This window comes from Ambystoma mexicanum, chromosome 7p, assembly GCF_040938575.1.
Source record: "Ambystoma mexicanum isolate Mex_15411 chromosome 7p, UKY_AmexF1_1, whole genome shotgun sequence".
NCBI lineage: Eukaryota > Metazoa > Chordata > Amphibia > Caudata > Ambystomatidae > Ambystoma > Ambystoma mexicanum.
The window spans coordinates 45,102,144-45,120,549 of NC_090939.1; the positions used below are offsets into that span (position 1 = coordinate 45,102,144).

An 18,406-nucleotide genomic window follows, 5' to 3' on the forward strand; every position below is an offset into this window, starting at 1 on the left:
CATCCCCTCTGCGAGGACTGAGCAGCGAGGGTCCCAGCCTATGTTCCATCACATCTTCAGGGCGCTCCTGCAATATGTCCCCGAATACTGTGGCTACTCCCAGCAGTCCACGGAGTGGCTTTCGAATCCAGGCACCTTATTGTGAACGACAGACCCAGCCAGAAAACCGCAGCATGGAATGGGACATTGTCTGGCTTAATAAATAGCATTTTAAAGCACACAATTGTAGTTTTGCAGTACATGTTCAGGGTTTGAAGGAGTGCCACTATGCTGGAGGGAGAGACACAATGCAACAGCAACAGCATTTGGAAATGTAACCAATATCCTCAGGGCGACGACAGATGTTTGGAAACATCTGTTACTTTGCCTGGTTAATATGAATGGTCAATGTTATCAAATATGGAGCAAAGCTAGTATATTTGCACCCGGGGTGGGGGAGTCAACCAGTTAAGTTGCTCAGATCATGGGCTGAATACCACGATCTCAGCCTGCGATCCGAACAGTCCCATGGCTGCGTCCCACACTCCACCATCTTCCCCCCACCATTCCCTCCCTTAAACCTCCGGTTTTCCGATCCCTTCCCACCCACCTGCCACACCCAGCCACCGCTGCCGCTCCGTGTACTTGCTGGCTGCCATGGACATGGAAGAGGGGCTCCATATGGAGCCCAATCTTACAGCTCCACAGCGGCCATCTTGGGTAAGTAGTTTGAATGAATGGGACTCCCCAGGGCGTCCCGTTCATTTAAACCAAATTCGTTGCTGTTACCACCCCAGATTTCCGAATTGAAAACCTGATGCACTTAGAGCAATAAGCACCCGTTCTGAGGGCATCACCAGTTATTAACGACACCGGGGCATAGTGTGGAGGCCTTCGCAAACTTGGAAACCCAGCCTGTTACCACCCAGTGAATCCCCCAGAACGGGTACTTACTGCTATATTAAATCCTGAGTGAGACTTTATTTTTTAATAGTGTACACTGGGAACTGAACCACTCCCGGAGGGCACCTAATTTGGGCAGGTAAGGTGAAATGCACAGGTCACACACTTTGGGGAAGTGTTGAAGCTGGAAATTGAGCCTAGTCAGAAATGTAGGTACTTGATCAGGTATCTTCCTAGCTTAAGTGGTACAAATATGTATTCATGTTTCGGTTTGAAGACCTAAAGGAATAGTTTGTTTTAGACACATGGCTTTAAGGGGGACCAAGTCATATTATAAACCAATTTAACAATGTATTGTACAAACATGTTTATCAAAAAGTATATGGGGCATTTTTGGGGGAATCTTAAGTTGCACAAAGGGGACCCCTTCTGTTCACATGTTTGTGTGAAAGGTCCATTGCGTGCAATTTTAATTGTTTCCACCACTGGAAAAGTAAATAGTAAAAACAGGTGAAATCACCTTTACTCTTCACTTCTCCGCTATATGTCTAGAAATAGTGTAAATGCTCCATGCAATTAAAGATTGTATGAGCCATCTACAATGGACTCCTTTGGAATCTTCCTGCTTTTACCAGGTGTAAAAGTCAGGTGGATTCCACTGGTTTTCCAGCAGCATAAAAATACATGCTGGTCAAAATTCAAGCAGTTTTGGTGAGCAGACCTGAAAGAGCGAACAAAGATTATAAATCCCCTCCGCTCTCCAACTTTTACTGCCAAATTATACAAAATCTTGTGCAGCGTAAAAACAGAGGGTGAATGCTTTTGCCACCACTTTTTCCACTCCGCGGGACATGCAAAATTAGCTCATATCCCGGTACCTTCATTTACCCCTTCCTGAATGGAAACAAACAAATTCCAGCAGGCGAATCAATAAGAACCTACAAAAATCTCTTTAAGACACAAAGGGGGCCTAGAATTACCAGGATATTACCGGCGGCAGGAATACCAGTAGGTCCCCATTACATGGAGTCCCATATTACCAGTGCCAGCAATACCTGCTGTTCTTTGCCGGTGTGGGGCCTGATTTACCTCCACTTGTTGGCTGGAGGTATATCTGGTAACCCCCCCCCACCAGCAAATTTGTAGTTTGCAGGCCCGGAAAAGTGCCGGTATACAGAAATACCAGCACTTATTCCAGACCGGCAAACTTGTAATGAGGGCCAAAGTGAAGTAAGTTTCATGATAGGGTTATTCTTTCACATTACCTGTAGCTAGTTTTGGCAAGATCCGGCCCCTATCTCTAACCCATCAGCAATCAAAGTGTGTTCAATACCATATAGAATTGTAAGAACAAGCAAGTGGCGCAGTCATTGTCACTGCAGTTTACCTGTTAACATCACTAATCCTCGCCTGTTGTACATGGTCTGCCCCCGAGGGATGATATCCCAATGGGGGGCCCAGTGTAGCCCGGGTGGTTTGCATTTGAGGTGGGAGAGACTGAACAGGAGGGCCCGTGGGCTTTTGCTCCTGGTCCAACTGCTGAAGCAGCCTCTGTGTACCTGAGGTTTTAAGAGAAGACAGGCTCACTGCCTCCTGAGTTCATATACTCGCGCACTACCCTCCAGTACCTTTGCAGCAAGGTTGGCCTAGCAATGACGTACTTTACAGGGTTTACACCGGTTCCTATCAGGTAGATAGGAACCTATTTAAGAGAAATGCATTCAATACTTGAATACATTATATAATACTATTTATGCAGCCACGCAGGAAGCACCATACTCTCAACGATATTGCATGCAGGCTTTATTCTGTGACCTTTGGGTTTATTCTACAGAATCTGCTTTCTACACATGTTTGATCCACGCCTCTCCCCCTTCTCTACTGGTTACGCCTGGTGTGTGTCTTGGGGTGACACCGTGATAACATGTAACACACACAACAGAACAGCCTTACGGATGCTTCGGGTTTTGGGGTGGGGAGAGGGGCAGGGAACCCCTTTATCCAGATGAAAGGATGCTTTAACTCTGGGGGTGGAGTGGTCTTAGAACACTTTTATCTAGCTTGAATGATGCCTTCAGTCTTGGGGTCAGGAGGGTAGTAGGAATCACTTTTATCCAAATCAAAGGATGCTTTGTCTCTTGGGGTGGGGGGGGCTTAGAACACTTTTTATCTAGCTTGAATGATGATTAGAACCCTGGCGTGGTGAGGGGGTCCGGGAACACTTGTATCCACCCTGAAGGACGCTTTGAATCTCAGAGTGGGGGCCAGTGGAGACACCCCTCAAGTCAGGAAAGGAAACCAGCAACGAGGGTAAGGCAGCTAGCAATGACTCCAGTGGTGGGGTGCTCAGCAGCATTTGGATTCCAGCGGGCGACCTACAAAGGACTGGGCTTGGGCTCTCACACAAGGCTGATTGCATCACTTCATACTTGGCTCTAGTCTCCACCCCTTACCGCTTCATTGCCCAATCAGAATCAGCTTCCTTCACTAAGCTGCGGACCTATCACACCAGGTCTAAAGGCCTGTTCTCTAGTAGTCTCCAGTCCTGGAATTAGGCAATTACTCCTCCTAGGTGCCACAATTCCATCCAGAGGCTCATGCCAAGGATAGTTGCTTGACCATACCCCTCTGCAGCGGCTGCCCAAAATGGGCAGACCTAACCTCTCCCTGGGTGGATGAGAAAGCAGAACTCATGTGGTTGCACAGGCACTTTCCACCTAAAGTGGTCACTGCACTCTCCAGGTTGTTACCATGGGAATTACGTCATGTCTCCTAATCAAGGCCGTAAACGTAAGGATCACAGTTCACAAGAGGCCTTCACCAAGTCATTACTTTCTAGTGAAACACATATTCCCCGCTGGACCGCATGCTGTGCAGATATTTATAATCTAGCCATGCACTTGTGGACCATTTTCCAGTGCCACGGACATTGCACAGAGAGGGCCGCGCTCGAGTGCACTGCCATGCACAGACCCGGTTTTCCATGTACTATTTGCACTTCATAGTGCAAGAATTAGCAGGGTCCGAAATTAAGATTCAATGAGCAGGAGCTAATGCCCCCTCCGGGGTGTTGGGCATCGCCCAGTAGGCAGGAGCTGCCGCTTGGGAATCAGAAGCAGGAACATAGCGGACCACAAATCTAACTTCCACAAGAGAGGTAAACTTTGACTTTATGCCCTTTATGTATGATCCACTATGTTTAAATATGTCCTAATTCCTCTCAAAGTTGATGTGGCATATACTGGTTTGTAAGGCACCTGTTGGTCTGGGGAGTCAAAGGTAGCCCCTGGTAGCTGTTGGTTTCAACCTAACCTTGCTCTTAAAGGCTAGAAGCTGGAGCTAAATGGCTCCCAGCAATTTCAGACCCTGACTTGTAAGTGCCTGCCGCAATGAATGTGCATGGCACAAGGCATTTACGTGCATTCCTATAGAATCCACCAGCTTTGCGGGGGTGCAAAAGGGCAGGCGAGTTCTGCAGTCATCCATAGCATTTCAATGGTCCTGCGAATTCAGAAGAAAGATTCTCTGTTGAAGATCCGTGACCCCGCGCAACCATAGAAATCCTTAAAAACCTGGAGGTTCAGAAACACATCTACATGTGCAAGTTAACGACTGCCAGATTTCAAAGGTGGCCAAGAGTGCTTCCAAGCATCAAAACATTGACAGCATATGATATGATATGATAGGTTATTTATAACGCGCTTAATACCCAGAGGTTTCTAAGCGCGGATCCGGGGATCGAACCTGTGTTGCTCCGTTTCGTCTTGCTTCCAAGGCGAGCACGTTGCCCCTAAACTACCCTGTCATAAACTGACGTAAAAAAAGTCACTCACTATTCTTCACAATTCTTCATAAAGGAGGGTTTCATACGTCTCAATGTTCCCCCGAAAAAGACCTTAATCTAAATTACTAATATGAAATGATATGATATGATAGGTTATTTATAATGCGCTTAATACCCAGAGGGTTTTAAGCGCAGACCCGGGGATTCAACCTGTGTTGCTCCATGTCGTCTTGCTTCCAAGGCAAGCACATTGCCCCTAAGCTATCCTGTCATAAACTGACGTAAAAAAAGTCCCTCACTGTTCTTCACAATTCTTCACAAAGGAGGGTTTCATACGTCTCAATGTTCCCCCGAAAAAGTCCTTTATCTAAATTACTAATTTGAAATGATAGGTTATTTATAATGCGCTTAATACCCAGAGGGTTCTAAGCGTGGACCCGGGGATCGAACCAGTGGTGCTCTGTGTCGTCTTGCCATCAAGACGAGCACGTTGCCCCTGAACTATCCTCCCAAGACTAATGAAGAAGTCAATCAACTAGAGAACAAATTACTCTTTACTAGTTACCGGTTCGAGGGTAATCATTTACCCTGAAGAACACCCGGCTGTTTGTATAGACTCAGAGGGTGCTGGAAGAGTGAAACGTGTAGAACATGTGATATCCTTATTTTCAATCTTTTAAACCTCCTGGTCTTTGATGAATGAGACACAGGAGAAGGAAGCCCACAACACCACAGTGTGTTTCTTGCACAGATAGCGGGCCTCATTCCAAAGTGGTGATAATGGAATAACTTCCACTTTTCCCACACCGCCAGATTCCGATTTTGGTAGTTAGGTGGCGGGAAAAATTCCAGCATTAAGCTGGAGGTTTGTACCTTACATTACTGGCAAAAATTTTGTATTCACCATGGGCTGAATTACTACCCATGATACAGGCTGCAAATCCCCAATGGCGACCCATAGACACCTTGACTGGGGACTGCCGTACCACAATCAATATTTAAGTGGCAGTACCGCTAAAACTAATTTCAATAATGGAAATCGAGTTTGTCGGTATGTTCATGGCAAATACCCTCAAAATTGTAACACGGTCCATTGTGCTCCAGGTAAGGAGTTAAGCGGTGGACACTGGCTGGTGACGCGTGCTGGCCTCGACCTACCTCTGAACTCAGGAGCTCTGTGCAGAAGTCCAGGATGGGCAGGATCTGCAGGAAGCTGGCGGCTTCCAGGACGTCGTGGAGGTTGTCCATGCTGAGGGACAGCTTGGCCGTGTAGATGAACTCAATGGTGTGCCTCAGGCCGGCTGCGGTAACGCCAAGGAGCTGGATTGTCTGCAGGTTCTCTTCCTTCATCCCTCCTGGTTAAAGGGATGGAAAGATTATTGGCTTAAAAAGTCACGACAAGCTACGTCATCAAAGTCACTCAGCAATATAAGAAATTAATACTAATACCCTTGAGGTATATACATATACTGAACCCTCAAGGACAAGGTGCATAGAAGTGGAGGGTACAAACCTCAAGCATTTGATGTCCCGGTCATGTTGGAATGGGTGACTTTCCACCGGCGTTCACCGCAGTGGAAATTCCACTTGGCCAGTGTTAGGCAGAATTATATGCAGTACCATTTGGGTAAACCACACACAATTAAGACTACAAGTGACAGTACAAATTCACCTTTGCTACAAGCCTGTACTACACAGTAAAGTGGTAGCGATGGCTGAGCATCCAGACTTATCTCAAGCATCCATTCCCCCTTGACCCTACATCTCTAGCCAACATCTACTCCAGCACACTCACTCAAGCCATCGATTTCATTGCCCCGCTAAAAGAAAAAAAAGGGAAAAAATCAATACACTGCATTTCCTGGTTCACTGAAGAACTATCCGTCCTACGCACTAAGAAATGCAAAGCCCTATCCAGGTGGCAAGCAGCGCCTAACCAATCCTCGCTTAATGACTTTAAAGAGATCTCTCTGACCTACAAAAAAGCCATATTCCTTGCTAAATCCGAATCCTACAACCAGAGAATCACTAATGCCAGTTCCAAATCAAGAGAAATTTTCTCCATATTCAAAGAACTCACCACACCAGCCTCCAGCCCAGACGAAATCATCAAGTATGAAACATGGTGTACAGGCATCCAGGCTGCTCTCCTCAACAAAGTTAAATTACTCCAAGACAAAATAGCCTCCCAACGCAAAGCTCTCAACACCCCCACCTGCCCGCCCATACCTCTCACCTACAACTCTCCTTCACAAACACCCTTTTTTGCCTTCAGAGAAGTCTCAGAGACGGAAGTCAAGGACCTCCTTAAAAAAATCAAACCCTCCACATGCAAAGGGGATATCTGCCCACCCTCCGTAATCAAAGAGTGCGCCGAATACCTCACCCCCATCATCACGGCTTTCATCAATGCCTCTTTCGCATCTGGAAGTGTACCACAATGCCTAAAAGAAGCCTGGGTCCGCCCGCTCCTAAAAAAACCCTCTCTCGATCCTTCCTCCCCTAACAACTATCGCCCCATCACCACCGTCCCCTTTCTCCTTAAAATCCTAGACAAAGCCGCACACAATCAAATCCAACACTACCTGGAAACCAACACCATCTTAGGCAAAAGACAGTCAGGTTTCCGCAAAGGCCTTGGGACTGAATCTGCTCTTCTAGATTTAAAAAATAAAATTACTAAAATAATGGACACAGGCAAACCTGCCCTCCTCCTCCTACTCGACCTTTCCGCAGCATTTGATCTGGTCAACCACAGCATTCTCACATCGCACCTCTCCAATGCTGCACACTTCTCTCACAAGGCTACCACGTGGATCACATCCTTCCTTGAAGGCAGGGCCATGAAAGTGTACTCTGACCAGGATAGCGCCCCCCCCCACCACTGTCAATTGTGGAGTCCCACAAGGGTCCTGCACCGCACCGACCCTCTACAACCTATTCACCAAACCCCTCTTTGACTTACTGGACTCCCTCAACATAGCGTACACCAACTACGCTGATGACACGCAGGTCCTCCTCCCCCTCTCTGGAGACTACGACCTTGACTCAGAAGCCCTCCTCAAAATCTACTCGACTATCCAAACATGGATGGCTATCAATGGTCTCTGTCTAAACGGAGACAAAACCGAAATCATCATCTTAGCCCCTAACGAAACTCTAACCAAACTCAGCCCCGATTATTCGCAAATGATCATCGACAGTATTAGCATACCTGTCTCCTCTGCCGTCAAGACCTTAGGAGTCTACATTGACGCGACACTCTCAATGACAAGACAAACCAGCGCCATTGCCTCAGCTTCTGCTCTGACTACCAAACTCATCTACGCCATAAAACCCTACCTCACCACGCCCAACTGCCTCTCCATAGCCAGAGCTACTATAGGAGCCAGATTGGACTACTGTAACGCCCTCCTGGCAGGCACCTCGTCAAAAAACCTAAACAGGCTCCAAATAGTGCAAAACAATGCTCTCCGTGCTGCACTACACACTCCCAAAACTGACCATATCTCACAGGCCAGAAGATGCGTCCACTGGCTCCCAGTCAAGGAAAGGATCAACTTTAAAATCCTCACCCTCACACACAAATGCATCAACCACACAGCACCCCCCTACCTATCTGAAACTATAACCAAGAACGCCTCCATCCGCCCCAGAAGAAGTAATCATGCCAACCAACTCCAAGTACCCACTGTAAAAAGAGCCAAAGCCGGCGGCATTGGCTTCCCTCACATAGCACCTAAGCTCTGGAATGCCCTCCCCAACTCGCTCAGAGCAGAATCATCTCTGTATCTCTTTCGCAAATCCCTCAAAACCACGCTATTCAACTAACTCCACCTTCCCTTCACCCACTTCAGCTCGCACACATCTGATACGAAAAGTGTTCGACACGAAATGCTTCCTGTAATGAAAATTGCTTTGTAACCATCTTCCTTCCATTGTAACCAGACTATGCATGTATTCATGTAACAGCGCCACGATGCCCCCGGGCTGACGTGCGGTTTAAATAAATCCGAATAAATAAATATATAAATAAGTATAAAAACGTATATGGGTTGAAAATGTTAAACACACACAGCAAAACACATGTATATGGGTTGAAAATGTTAAACACACACAGCAAAACACATGTAAGAGTGGGAAAAAAAGGCTCACACTCTTACCAGGTGAAAAAAAAATCCTAGAAATCCAGCAAAGCTGCTGAGGAACTCAGTAGGTAAGGGAAATTAGCCGTTCTGGAGAATTCTCCCTAACAGCCAGTTAATGTATCCAGGTTCTGTTTGTGTTTTCTTTTTTTAATTCTGGACTGTCAGCGGAGAAAGGCAATATTCTCGTAGTCAACAGAGATAGGAACTGATGCCAGTAGGTGACAACAAACAGTCCAAGGATGCAAAGAAATGGATGTCCATATGAAACAGAACTAGGAAGCCCAGGAAAACCTATATGTTGTAACTGGTTCCATTAATAACCATCTGTAACTGGTGAAATAGACCACAGATCCATGATAATGCTTAATTTCCCCCCTAAGAAACTGTAAACCAACCTATCAGCTGAAGACCCTGGCTTAGGAGTTGCATATCATAGTAGAAAAGCAATGAAAAAAGTGACAGGGGCAGATCTTAGCTACAGCCCTAACCGCGCTGTGTGATGTTGTGATTAGAATGACCCTCCATGTTAATTATATTTTGCTATCGGAGCAAACGGCAAATCAAACTGTCCAATGACTGTCTGCTGTGCCGAATTCATCTGCAGGGGTCAAACCACGATGCCGCCAAAAAGAAAAATTCGTATTACCCAACAACACACATTCCTAAGGGTGGAAACATATTCAAAGGCCTTCTCTGAGTCCACCAGGCTATGGTCTCCACAACGTCTCACTCAGGCTTTCGGCTCAATCACAGTAGTCTTGAGACAACGTCACATTTCACATTCACAACAAAGTCCATACAACTAGGCCGGAGTCATCTCGCACAGACACACCTCCACCAGAACGTGGTGTTGAGGCCCACCAAAACTCAGACCGAAACTCTCAGATTAGGCTGGTCCAAAAGGGAGACATATCAAGGATCGCCAACAAACCTAAAGCTCCAGCACCATCAGCTGACTCATGCAACCGCAGCGCTGGCAGTCTCCACATATCGCTTATCATGCCGCTCGTCCCATATCCAATCACGCACCACTCAACCCTAGAGAGGTGTCCAAAAGTCTAGCGCATCCCATCACAACTCCTCTCTCAAACATACCTCACACAGAACCCGGATACCTGGATAATCACAGACCAGGATCAGGTGGCTGGAACTTGCTAAGGCCTTGCAGCTGTGGCTAACCTAGAACCACAGTCAGAGAGCAGCTTTCTCGCCATCTAGAAGCAAACATCTCTTTTGATGATTTCCAGTCTGTCTTCGGTATTGTGGCACTAAAACCTCTCTCTTGAAGGTTAGGAAGGAAAGACAATCCACCAGAGGCTGAGAACATGCCTGTGGTCTTCTTAGCCTAGATCTACAGGCGATGTTCAGATACCACATACCCGTCCGTCTTCTTAAGTTCTTCCTGCGGGATCAGTGGCACTGTGCTGTGCCAGCGCAGATCCTCTCCCGCCTTTGGCCCTCATCAGGGGAAGATGGAGCCAGTCAAATCTCTGGTCCCCATTGGCACCTGTGTTGAGTCCCAGAGATCTGGATTAACAGTGAACTGATGTAATGTATATATGGCTTCACGTTCCCATCAACCGCAACATCAGTTATCGAATGTCCGCGGACAGCACAGACATGAATATCAGGCAACCTGCAGAATCGGGTGACAGTTGACAGATCAGGTATCAGCCTTCAAGGGTGGATCTGATAAACTTGCTCTGTCTGAGTCTTGCAAAGGCAGAGATTCCACTGGTGGGAATCCATCTTGGCTCCCATAGGACTGGACTCCTTTCATAGTCTATTCGCTGGCTCCTTTCTGGGCTCCTCCTTCATCACAGGGAAACAATGCCAACCACAACACCCTCCGCTGCCTCCGCCTGATCCGGGGAATTCCGCTAAGGGTGTAGAATGGGAGTTAAATTGTGAAGGCTGGTCCAGAAGAGTCCTTTTCCAGCTTCTGCACAAACCGAGCAGCTGAAGGCACAGAATTCCGCCATATTTATTTCACGTGTTATTACAGGGGTTGAAAAGGGAGGGCGGAATTCCAGAGCCAATCGGAGTGGTAGAAGAGTTCGACCCTCCTTATTGGATGTAACCGAGTGCATCCGGGCCACCGAAGGTACGCAGAATGTTCTGGTCGAGTAAACGGATGAAACCTTTCCGTCAGACGACATATGCGGATCTACGACAAATTACGACGCACCGCTGTTTGGATAAATGTGGTTTAGACTTGCTTAAAAGTGAAGGTTTTTCTCTCTGGGTTTCTCTTGCCAGTTCATTTATTCAGAGATGAGAAGAACCTTAGGGTATACAATTGCCAGACACTGTGTAGTAGATTAACCCTCAGTTTAGAGGAATATGCTCTCCTCCTTGTTTTAGGTTCTTGGTGCTGGGACAGCTGTCTAAGACCAGGCTCCAACGCCATTTTAAAATTTCAAATATAAATAAACCAGATGGATTTTTTGAGAGGTTAATTTCTCTAACAGGGTAGATTAGGGAGGGAGAGTTCTCCTATCCTTTCCTTAGATAGGCGGCCCATCATGGCTGGCTAGGGTTCAGCACACATCCTTGGGATGCAACCTTAGTACTTTTTAGGGGACATTTACCCCGGGTGTCCAGCCTTGGAAGCAGCCTGGTCCTTTCTCTCTTCACAGGGTTTTCATGTTCTTAGTTGGGCGTTAGAGAGAAAAGGGTTTCGCGCAACAGACCTTTCGTTTTGTAACTGGAACCTTTGTATACCATTAATGACTGCCATGCGATACTGCCCAATCAGAGAAGGGACGAAGCAAAAGCAACTTTCACACTGCTGAACGAAACAATAGGAGGGGCAAACTGAATGCCCATTCAGCCATTCAACGCTGGAAGGCTGATTGTCGCCGCCCTGCCTGGCACTGCTTGTGCAACCGCAGCAACATGTCTAGATCCTTGCCAAATGGTCTTCTGGGCCGAGTGACTACCACAATGGTCCTTACCATGGATTGAGGACAGGCACGCTTGCCAAACCTCAAAGAAGCCATGACCATAACTGCAATTCTTCACTCCTTCTCAGAGTGAAATCATATAATCTGAGATGTACTGCCTCCAGGGGCAGCGCCAGGACCTATCACCTTTTTCAAATGAAATGGTCCCCCAGGGTCTAAGGAGCCCAGGGCCAAATTCCCATGTTGGACGCCTTAACGTCATTTCGGAGACCAGGTCCCTTCCACAAGCTAAACCTGGGCCACATTGGCATTACAGGAGTGCCTTGGTTTCAGCATCGATACCGCGCACCCGTCTCTGGCCTCCTGCAAACCCTCCAGTCCTCTGACATCTATGTTCTTTCTGGCATTTTGGCCCCCTCACCTGATGATCGGTGTCATAAAAGCTGGAAGTAGCACAGCTGTAGATCGAGACCCCCGATCGAAGGGTCCTAGGGGCAGAACGGATGGCAGCCTATTCCCCTTGAGGCAGTGAGGTTAGCTCACATGTTAAGCACTCACCATTGATATGGGACCAGCATGCAAGCCAGGTGCTCAGATCCCAGCAAGGCTGACTCAGCCCTTCAACCTTTAGAGGTGATTAGTAGAGCTCAATAAAGTGTGCTATATAAACAGCTACTAATACTACTCATGGACGCGGGGGGTCCGGTGTGAAGGATAATGTTAAAAAACCTGTCATTATTACTGGGTACTCAGGATCTTCGCCGCAGAAGCCTTGCAACAAGAACATTGGGTTTTGAGCTTGGATTGAGCTACAGACAGCCAGGATAAAGATTTAATATTGCTGAGATCTGATCGGCCTATCTCAAATTCAAGCAGAGCCCTGCTGTCCGATTCTGGATTCACAGGAATTTTGGTAGATCGTTTTTTGGGGGTTGCTAAGTATAATGAGTTGCAGTACTATTGCTTCAGTTTAATGAATGTCCCGGTGGCTTTGTTTTTGGAGTGATTGGACCCTCTTACGCATGACTAATTGGAAATTTCCTCTTTATAAAATTACATCTTGAGAACATTTGAGTTCAGCATCGGCCCCAGCGCCAAGGTTTCTCATCCTTGATGCAAGAGCACTGAGTACAACCTGTGGGTGGGGAGTGCATCAAATTGATGGCTTGCGTCCCTGTCATCAGGATCTCCACGCCTCTCAGAAACAGGTGCTGTTGTTTCAGCCAGTGATAAATATGTTGTACGGACTCAGGAGTTGTCTTTTACTGATTCATGATTTTCTCCAATCGTAGGTCATCGTCATCGTGTGTCATCAGCATCCCTTTGAAATAGAAGCTGATGAAGGTTAATTACCTCTGATTTTGAAGACTTGCGAATAAGGCATTTGTGGTACATCAGAAGCAGGAGTCGGACACAACGGTGGCCTTTTCGCTATAGACTTTTATTTTAAATAAGAGATCAACATCTACCTTTCCATGGCTTTAAAGGGAAATCCCTGCCTAAAGTAAAGATAACTGGGTGCTCGTCGTCAGGATGAATGTCCAAACAAAATTACCGTCCTCTGTCCCTAAAGTCCTCTTTTGTCCCTACCACTAAATGAAAGAAATAACTAGGATAGAAATATCAGGAGGATGACTCCCTCCTACTGAAATAGTGCTCCACAATCATGGGATAAATTCAAGTTCCATCCGTGAAAGAAAGCCCAAGACAATGAATCCCTTCTTCTGGCTTATCAAGTTCCTTCCGTGAAGAATGGTCCAGGAAAATGAATCCCTTCTCCAGGTTTATCAAGTTACATCCATGAAGAAAGGTCCAGGACAATGAATCCCTTCTCCTGGTTTATCAAGTTCCACCGTGAAGAAAGGTCCAGGACAATTAATCCATTCTCCTGGTTTATCAAGTTCCATCCATGACGAAAGGTCCAGGACAATGAATCCCTTCTCCTGGTTTATTATGTTCCATCCATGAAGAAAAGACCAGGACAATGAATGCCTTCTATCAAGTTCCAGCCATGAAGGAAGGTCCAGGACAATGAATCCCTTCTTCTGGTTTATCACATTCCATCCGTGAAGGTAGGTCCAGGACAATGAATCCCTTCTCCTGGTTTATCAAGTTCCATCCATGAAGAAAGGTCCAGGACAATGAATACCGTCACCTGGTTTATCAAGTTCCATCCATGAAGGTAGGTCTAGGTCAATGTATCCCTTCTCCTGGTTTGTCACATTCGATCCGTGAAGGTAGGTCCAGGACAATGAATCCCTTCTCCTGATTTGTCAAGTTCCATCATGAAGGAAGGTTGAGGACAATGAATCCCTTCTCCTGGTTTATCAAGTTCCACCATGAAGAAAGGTCCAGGACAATGAATCCCTTCTCCTGGTTTATCAAGTTCCATCCGTGAAGAAAAGTCCAGGACAATGAATCCCTTCTCCTGGTTTATCAAGTTCCTTCTGTGAAGAATGGTCGAGGACAATGAATCCCTTCTACTGGTTTATCAAGTTCCACCGTGAAGAAAGGTCCAGGACAATGAATCCCTTCTTCTGGTTTATCAAGTTCCATCCGTGAAGGAAGGTCCAGGACATTGAATCCCTTCTTCTGGTTTATCAAGTTACAATCATGATGACAGTCTCGAATACATTGCTGATAATTCAACATAAGCAACACTCTTCTGGTCTTAAACTTCCGCTCAGGGTTGACTCTATATTCTGCTGCTTTAGTGTCTGATTTAACAGCGGGGGGAATGACTATTATGTCATATGACTTTCTCTCTTATTTCAGACTCACAGTGATTACGGGAATCGCTCCCAGTGTACTTGATGTTCAGGTTTCTATTATCACAGTCTCTCTGAGGAGGGAGATCACGCCCGTAGCTTCTCACGCTGGCTCTACATTCACCACCCTCTCTGAGCCAAGGGAGATCCTTCCTATTTATATTCACACTTGAGGCACGCTTTTGGTAGTCACAGAGACAAGAGAGATTACTCCTGCAGCTTCCCAGACTTATAGGATATTTTGATGTATCACAGAGACGAGGGTGATCACTCCCCATGTCGGAATTGAAACAATATTATGCCTCCTATCGTAACGATTGTATGTGTATTGGCCTACGCCAAGTTGTCTAAACATCACATGCGAACAAACTCCACGGCAAGGTCTTGACCTTAGAGAAAGTAATGTAAGTCGCCATCTTGGATTAAGCCGCCATTTTAGGTTCTCTTGTTATATGGAAGTCACCCTGAACATCAAAATGGAGGCCGAATGACATTCTGAGTAAGATTCTGGCCGTTGTGACCTCCGTACACATGAATAATTAATATGCCTGCAGGCCACTTGTCGGGGTCGCAAACTGAGACCTTGTCCTACCGTTGACCTATATGTAAATGTACAACTATATCAGTAAAACTAATTGAAATGCATATATTACAGGATTGACCTAGCAAGGAACCCATAGGCCCGGCTCATAGAATGGTTAACCCGCGAGAGGGTTGGCCAAGGGCTGGACAAATTGTATAAAAGGCTCAAGTATTCCAATGTGCGCTCTCTCACTAACGCATCGAACCCTCGTTGAAGTTCGTTACGTTACTTTGAGAGCCGAATAGCTATTCGTTTGTCAATTGACTTGGTAACTGTTGTAGCTTTTAAATAAAGCACTTCTATGTTCTTTGTAGCCTGTGTTGGTGTGTTTCTTTCTGGACTTCCCGGCCTCATATTATTTTTCTGATTCACAGTTGGCGCCCGAATAGAGACCCTCAAGATTGATGCCGGATCATTGAAGGTTGACGCAGACTATCGAACCGGGATCGGACGGTGTGATACTGCGGGCCCGACCGAACGAGACGCAATACCTCGGCAGCGCTGCACGATCCGATCCTTGGACGATAGTCGTGTGGTCTGACCCGGCATCTTGACGAGGGTCCATTTTTGAGGCGGGCAGATTTGTCGAAACCACCAAACACAAGGTAAAATTCGTTAGGTAAGTTCTTTGGTAAACCGTACGGGCCTCCTTAGGTTTGGTCAGGTGCAGTCGTGACCCGACTCTTAATTTAACCCTGACAATTTGAATTTGGCGTATTGTATCTGCAGACACAATTATTGACCAGGTAACACCAATTTTTTGTGAAATGCCTGGGAAATTGTCTAGCTGCTTTAGGGCTTTGTTCCGCAGCGATCGACAATCTTTGGAATTTAGCCGCCCGGCACCACAGGGGGGGGCGCCGGCATGTACTATGTACTGTAAGTATGGCATTGGAAGTATAGTATTTAATGATATTTGGCACAGACAAACCAGACATGCCTCTGAATTTCAGTGGCCAATCAATGGTAGTTTCGAGATCCCCCGTATTGAATACCTAGAATCGGTCTTGCTAAAAAAGAAGGCCAGACCTGCAGCATTCGATGTTTTGCAGAATTGGAAAAAAGAAGCGTTGTTGCAGCTTAAAAGTAAGGATAAACATGCACGCCGTCATAAAACAAATGCCGAAAAGGCGTTGTTGTATGATAAGGAAAAACGTTCGGAGTCAGTCAAAAATATGGAGAGGGATTTCTCACTTGGTATCCAGAAAATGTATCCCTCTAAAGATTTCCATGCTTCTGAAGAATTTATTGAAAAGTTGTTAAACGAACGCGGGCCTGGTGCCTCTGCACCACCTCTGTATGATCCTCTCCTGGGTGCTCTGCCCATTCCTGCTGTTATTCCTGCTGTTATTCCTGTTCCCCCTGTACAACCTATTGTTCCTATTCCTCTAGTTGTTGTTCCTCCACCTATCTCGCCACCCCTTCCTCTTGCGCTGATATTTGCACCCCCATTGAATTTGCCCGCACCTCTGCTCCCGAGTGGTTCTGAACTGACTGAAGTTGATCAGGGTGCGGGGTCAAAGATTGTCACTCGCAATACTGTTTCTACAGACAAGAAACGGGAATTATTTGCATGGGCTAAGCACTGTATGGAGAGAGGTGATCAAGTTAACGTTTTTTCCACATGATCAAATATGGGCAATTTTCCTGAGAAAAATGTTTTTATCGAAGGTTTGGGGACTCATTTATGCGTAATGTGGGGTAGATTACATAATGCGGATCTCCCACAAGGGGTGAGGGATTTAAATACTTTAGCACTTTCGAGGGACACAGAGGAGAAAGTACATGGTCATGTTGAGAGATTGTTTGAGTATAGGAGGGACTTTGAAAAATTACGGGATGAGGATGGTGAAGACGACATTATGTATGTACAGAAACGGTTCCTTCCGTGTCGTAGATCGGCATCTGAGGAAGTACGTATTTGTACCAAAGATGCGATTCGATGGATCTCGGATTCATCGATACCGCCGTATGAAGTATATGACACATATACTCAGTATACAGTAGAACTGCAGAGGAAGGTGATTCAGGTAATGGTACAGTACCTGCAGGATAAATGTGTAAGGAAGAAGGTTAGTTGTCCTATAGAGTTATTGGGTATTTGTAAGAGGGCCTTTTCGCCCAACACTTCTTCAGCTGCCTTAGTGCTCGACCTGCCTCTGTTGCTTAGTAAGCGGTCAGAGTTACCTATATCTCAGTTGCCTATGAGAGAGGTTCCTCCGACATTTGTCCCAAAGGTTGAGATTCCTGCTAACGCTGGGACTGGTGCACCCGCTGTGGATATCCCTGCACATTATGTATCGCAATTTGTTCACGTCTCGTTTTCACGACAGGAAGTGAACACTATTAGACAATCAATTCCCGATATTAGGAAAAACCCGACAGGATTCTACAAAGAGATAGAGTCCGTTTTGCAGTCCTCTGTGTTCACCTTAAGTGATATTGACTTGCTATTCCCTGTACTCCTGCCCGTAGATTTATGGAAGCAGGTTCGAACAATAGACGATGTGCCAGGGTTAGGAGATACGTGGGCTAACATGACTAGGTCTGATGGGGAAAGACCAGCTGGTGAGAAACCACCTCAGGTAATACTTACTTTGCCTGATAGAATTGTCGCAAAATTGAAAACCATAATTCCTGAGAAAAGAATTATTTGGGACAAGCTTCCGGCCTGCGTTCAAGGAAAAACTGAAGGTGCCACCGAGTTTTTTAATAGATTCGAACAGGTATTCTCTGACTTCAGTGGACAGGACTTGGGCACAGAGTCTGGGAAAAGGTTGTTTGTGGACAAATTTGTACGTGGATTGTTGCCCGACATCCAGTCACAGATTATGTCCTCTGAGAGCGCTTGGCAGGCGAAATCCCAATCTGAATTTTTGCACATGGCTCAGTATTATGAGAACCGTGTTAATAATGAAAAAGAGAAAATAGAGAAGAGGAAAGGAGATTTGAAGACTAAAGTATTGTTACAACAAATTGTTAGAAATCCCAGAGGAGGTACTTCACAGACCAGAGGTCAGTATGTCCCGAAAGGAAACGCTCCTTTGGGTCCTGTGAATGTTAATCAATGTGCCTATTGCCGCCAGGAAGGTCATTGGCGAGCACAGTGCCCCGTCCTTCGCCAAAGGTCAAACAATGCATTTGGGAGTATGGGTAGATGACCTAGAGGTCGCCCTGGAGCGGGGGGCCCTGATAGAGGTCAGTTCTCGCAAGATCCTCAACAACCTTTTTCACGGGAAAATCAGACTTCGAGTGTGGACACGAGAAACATATTTGATCACCCTTCTGCTGCCTACCTTTCTGAAGAGCTTCCTTCCGATGACATTTTATTTCGT

General features: G+C 46.2%; 1 protein-coding gene across 1 annotated transcript in view; it reads right to left on the minus strand.

Annotated features, from left to right (window-relative positions):
• The window catches only part of LOC138525670 (kelch-like protein 9), a 454,357-nt gene that overhangs the window by 263,317 nt on the left and 172,634 nt on the right, over nt 1-18,406 (minus strand). The window contains exon 4 of the mRNA XM_069635739.1: nt 5,825-6,021. Coding sequence (XP_069491840.1) covers nt 5,825-6,021 — 197 coding nt within the window. The remainder of the gene's footprint in view (nt 1-5,824; nt 6,022-18,406) is intronic.